The 5,654-nt window shown below is 46.0% G+C and overlaps 1 protein-coding gene across 1 annotated transcript; it reads left to right on the top strand.

The window, feature by feature from the left end:
• Positions 1–345: 345 nt before the first annotated feature.
• On the top strand, positions 346–3,254 carry CMA1 (chymase 1). Its single transcript, XM_054448742.1, has 5 exons — positions 346–436; positions 1,102–1,252; positions 2,002–2,137; positions 2,324–2,578; positions 2,948–3,254. Exons 1-5 carry the CDS (start codon positions 373–375, stop codon positions 3,089–3,091), a joined length of 750 nt encoding a protein of 249 aa, XP_054304717.1. The 5' UTR covers positions 346–372; the 3' UTR covers positions 3,092–3,254.
• The last annotated feature ends 2,400 nt before the right edge of the window (positions 3,255–5,654 follow it).

Here is a 5,654-nt window from a genome sequence, read left to right as displayed (position 1 = left end):
TTTCTGACTATGGACCATAGCCGTAAAAGTCTTTGCGCTGAACATTCAGTGGGCCTTTCACAAGCTGCCCTAACTGGGAAAGAAAAACATGGTCCCTCCATTTCCTGCCCCCAACTCCAGAAAAGGCATCATAGTTGAGGGTACATCTGAGAAGCCAGCACTTGGGAGTTCAGGGCTCAAGTTCCTCTATAGAAAAACACAGGGTAATTCTGGGGGAACTTCTGATCAGAAACAGCCAATTCAGAGTGAGAGAAGAAAACATAACCACGCAGTTCCTGTGGTTACCAGCCCTGCCCCTCTCTTGCCTGCTGGGAGTTATAAAACCCAAGACTGGAAAGGAAAACCAGAATTTGCTCAGGCAGCCTCTCTGGGATGAAGATGCTGCTTCTTCCTCTCCCCCTGCTGCTCTTTCTCTTGTGCTCCAGAGCTGAAGCTGGTGAGTATCAGGGTTCTTCCCTCTGAAATCTGCAGTATCAGCTCCTGAAACAAAGATGTTTAGTCTGAAAATAGCTGACTCTTAAACGGGGTTCCAAGAGCTCTCTTCAAGAGTCCCAGAGGGAAATTTCCACTTGGGATGCATGCCACCCCACCCCCACCCACTGCCATTCTCTACAGCCTAGGGCAGCTCCCAGGAACAAGGAATTTCACCTCAATTGTAGAAAAGCCCAGAGCAAGTGGAAGGAAAAGGGGTATCCCCAGGAAAACAGACATGCCCTCTTAATCTTCTGAGCATCAGGGCTACCAATTACCTTGTGACTTGCTCACTCCGTGACCATGCTCACGAGCTATGGAGAAATCTAAAACAGGAACCTGGACAGCGGGTCCTACGCAGAGACAGAGGAGGGTGGGCCAGGGCAAGGTGGGAGTGCGAGAAGTCTGAGATGAAAACATCAGAATGGAGCAGAGGCAAGAATGAGATTTCACCTGGGAGGTTATGGGTGGGGAAAGATACGAAATACAGGAGACAGGAGAGGGAAGATGGGCGGAACACAGGGTGAGAATGAGATTCCAGGGAAGCCTTGCTCAGCTTTAACCCAATTTGTCCATTCGTTGGAGTGAGTATCTATGCCCGTGTTCAAACCCTGGGGTGCTCTGTTCCAGGGGAGATCATCGGGGGCACAGAATGCAAGCCACATTCCCGCCCCTACATGGCCTACCTGGAAATTGTAACTTCCAACGGTCCCTCAAAATTTTGTGGTGGTTTCCTGATAAGACGGAACTTTGTGCTGACGGCTGCTCATTGTGCAGGAAGGTGAGAAAACAGGGTCTATTTATCTCCAAATGGGAGATGAATAACCAGAGTAGCAACCAGGGATACACCTGCACTGGGGCCTGAAGAGGGGGTCCTGGGTCTTGTCAACTTTCAGGAGAGGGAAGACTTGGGCTGAAAGACTTTAGTCCATGTTTGAATAGTTCCTTGAGCCTCAGTCACTGTGAGCTAAGCTCCCCTTCAGAGGAAAAGGGGGCCCTGTCCAAGGTCCCTCTTGTAGCAGCAGCACCCCTCACCCCTACCCAACTCAAGACACGCAGCTCACTTTTCAGGGCCTCACCCAGTCTCAGGGCCACTTCCTCTATGGCCTTTTCAAGAACACTGGCCTCTAGTTCTCAGGGTCCTGAACCCATCATTTTATGGGAGGCAGAGAACAGGGTCCACATGACACCCCACTTTCCCGTTTAACTGATATCTCCTGCTTCAGGGGCTGGCCCTCATGCAGGGTTCCCTGAATTGGGAAGTGTGAACCTTGTCCCCTGAGTCCTCCCTGCCTGTTCATTCCCCAGCAATTCCAAGGGTCCTAGAAATTGTGTCTGTTCCCTGAGAAAGCTCTTTCATGAGTAAATCCTGAGCCCTCGAACGCCACAAGTGGCCCACGAAAAGGGAGATGGGTAGAGTCCAGCGACCCAGTGACAGAATTTAGTCCCTTTTTCTCAGAATGACCTCACCTCAGGAGAAACCCCAAGCCATCACTGTCACTCCTTTTCCTTCCTTCTTCCTCACAACAGGTCTATAACAGTCACCCTTGGAGCCCATAACATAACAGAGGAAGAAGACACATGGCAGAAGCTTGAGGTTATAAAGCAATTCCGTCATCCAAAATATAACACTTCTACTCTTCACCATGATATCATGTTACTAAAGGTGACAACACCTCTCTTCTCCTTTTCCACTTCCCATTCTCCTAAGCTTCTCCTTCAGGTGCTCATTGCCCTGAATTTTTCTTAGGACTTGGCTATAACATGAAGCTACTCACCCTGTCCCTCCCTGATCACCTCCAACTGTCCAGAGCCCATTTAGAGGACTGACAGTCCTTTATTCCCTTCACAGTTGAAGGAGAAAGCCAGCCTGACCCTGGCCGTGGGGACACTCCCCTTACCATCCCAATTCAACTTTGTCCCACCTGGGAGAATGTGCCGGGTGGCTGGCTGGGGAAGAACAGGTGTGTTGAAGCCGGGCTCAGACACTCTGCAAGAGGTGAAGCTAAGACTCATGGATCCCCAGGCCTGCAGCCACTTCAGAGACTTTGACCACAATCTTCAGCTGTGTGTGGGCAATCCCAGGAAGACAAAATCTGCATTTAAGGTGAGCCTCCAACCAGGTTTCTTCTCCAAAACTCACTGTTCAGGGACCAGAATGCTCTTGGAAGGAGATGGGGTCAGAAGGTTGTCAGCCAGTGACAGGGTGGGCATCACAGGAATTGTCTGTCCTCCCATGGCCCAAGACAGCCTCTGACCGTCCATTCCAGTCTACTGCACTAGGGGCATGGGGTGATGTGAAGAATGTGGATGACAGTCCCAAGAAAGGAAGAAGGGGCATCAGAACTAGATGTATAAGCGAGGAGCCCCACCTCCTGGGTCTGACTTTAGGTCTCACTGTGACTCCAAGCTGGCTGGCAGACAGGAGTGGAGGACTTCCCAGGCTCACCTTCTTCTCTCTCTCCTCCCCCTACAGGGAGACTCTGGGGGCCCTCTTCTGTGTGCTGGGGTAGCCCAGGGCATCGTATCCTATGGACGGTCGGATGCAAAGCCCCCTGCTGTCTTCACCCGAATCTCCCATTACCGGCCCTGGATCAACCAGATCCTGCAGGCAAATTAACTCTGGATCCTGAGCCAGCCTTAAAGGGAACCTGGAACTGGACCCGAGCAGCAAAGTGTGTGCCACTCATTCTGGTCTACCCTTGGTCCCTCAGCCACAACCCTAAGCCTCCAGAAGTATCCTACAAGTCACAGAACTCTCAATAAACCTCAGTGAAGACACAGTTTCTAGTCATGGGTGTGTGTCCCCTCTCTGCTGCTCTCTTCTCCCTGCACATAGCGACCTGATTCCCAGCCCAAGCACCCAAGGATTTGGAAGGGGTGTGTGTGTGTGTGTGTGTGTGTGTGTGTATGTGTGTGTGTGTGTCTGTGTGTATGAAAGAGAGAGAGAGAGAGAAATAGAGAGGAAATAATGAAGAAAAAAAATGAGGAAAAAGAAGAGATTTTCCCTGGAAAGGCAGGATCCATATTTCCAGCTTAAGAAAAGACACGAAATCCTTCCTTGCCTTAATCATCAACCCTATACCAATTCTGATTTATCTTTAGTAATATTCAGAAGCACTAAGAACATTTTGAATTATAAACAAGATATAAGATGTTTACAGCATCCCTGGCCTCTTACTACTAGATGCCAGTAGCAACACCCCCTTCTCCACCGCAAATTTGTGACAACCAAAATGTCTCCAGGCATTGCTAAATGTCCCCAGGCAAGGAAGGGAGGAGGAAAGAAAGATCGCTGTCTTTCGTTGAAGACCACCGGCTCTCTTTCGTTGAAGACTATGGTTTAGATACATGATATAAAGAAAGTAGTTGATGCCACACAGGGCCCTCCTTATAGCCCACATCGATAAGAAAAGATCTTCCCTCTGTGAAGCTTTCATCTGATATGCAGAGAAGATTGCCTCCCACTCACTCATTGTTACAAAACAGATACTGAGAGCAGATTAGAGGAGAGACAGCATCACAAGGTCTGCATGAGCAACACCCATCCACAAATGGCTTCACCCAAACCAGCAGGAAGACGAAAACCTAGAGCTTGCTCAACACAAACCCTTGTCATGGGAGACTGACTGGAGGAGAGAAAACAGGGAAGGACAGGGTCAGAACAGCCAGAGCCTAAGGCTGGCAACACCCATCATTTCTGAGGGTGTGCTGGACACCTTTGGCCAAGTGAACTATTGCTGGGAATTTGTCTTTAAGAAAGAATCAAAGACACACACAAAGATTCACGCATAAAAATTTTAATCTCAGCATTTTTATTTTTTTTTTACTTTTTATAATTTATTCCTATATATTTCATCTTCCAAATAATTTCTGCTTCACATTTAATACATCAAGGGTATTAAAAAAGTGATTTATTATACACACACACATACACGCACATATATACCTATGAAATTTCTATCATAGTCTTAATATCAGAAAATTTTTTTAATGCACTGTATGACTTGATTTTTTTTCAGAAACATGAAACCATACCAAAGTGAGAATTTTTGACTTCATTTCAGCTCTGGTTTCTAGTTTCAAGTCTTCTACCATCTATATGACTTAAAGATACTACTTGATATGTTCAGTTACTTCATCTGAAAAACTGACATGCCATTTTAACCTGAAATACAGGAGCTCAATATTTTTCTACAAGAAGGACAATTGCTGTCTATAAATTCAACATTCTTTCCTTGGTTATCATTTTTTTTATTATACTTTAAGTATTAGGGTACATGTGCACAACGTGCAGGTTAGTTACATATGTATACATGTGCCACGTTGGTGCGCTGCACCCATTAACTCTTCATTTAACATGAGGTATATCTCCTAATGCTATCCCTCCCCCCCTCCCCCCACCACACAACAGGCCCCAGTGTGTGATGTTCCCCTTCCTGTGTCCATGTGTTCTCATTGTTCAATTCCCACCTATGAGTGAGAACATGCGGTGTTTGATTTTTTGTCCTTGTGATAGTTTGAATCTCAGCATTTTTAATAACAAAAATCTGGAATCCCAGACATGAAGAAAATCTTCTATGATAAACTTGTATGATTGAATATTTTGAATTCATGAAAATTTGTGTTAAAAACATTTAATATGGAAAAATTCAAGAAAATTCAATGTATTCAATATAATGTAATGCTTTTACAAAGCAGTATGAAAATCTTCCTATAGTAGAATCTCAGTTTTGCAGCTATATATTTTATATATGCATAGGAAAAAATTGGAAGTAATTACATCAAAATAATTATGGGGGTTATCTCTACAGGATGGGATTAATAGCTATTCTGATTTTGTCTTTATGCTGGCTCCAAGCCCCATCCATGTATTCTAACTATTGAGGATGCAGCACCACTCATGGCTCCATCAGTGGATAAGCACATATAACCATCTTCAGAATTCCATAGCTCAGGGTTTTCTGCAGGGAACAAAGCATCCTTCCATTTCCAGGTCGCGTCACTCAGCCCATTCAGGAAGCTACCAGAGAAGCTAAGCCCTACAAGTTCCCTCAGGTTAGTGAGCAGTCTTTCCTGGCAAGTGGTGTCAATGGCCAATTGCAATCTCCTGAAAATCTCCACTGCCACAGCTGATCCCAGAGTCCTAATTGATATTTTGAATCTCACTTCCACCACCCACT

This window comes from Pongo pygmaeus, chromosome 15 (assembly GCF_028885625.2).
Source record: "Pongo pygmaeus isolate AG05252 chromosome 15, NHGRI_mPonPyg2-v2.0_pri, whole genome shotgun sequence".
Taxonomy (NCBI): domain Eukaryota; kingdom Metazoa; phylum Chordata; class Mammalia; order Primates; family Hominidae; genus Pongo; species Pongo pygmaeus.
Note: the sequence above shows the minus strand (reverse complement) of the source record. Positions and strands in the feature narration are given on the sequence as shown.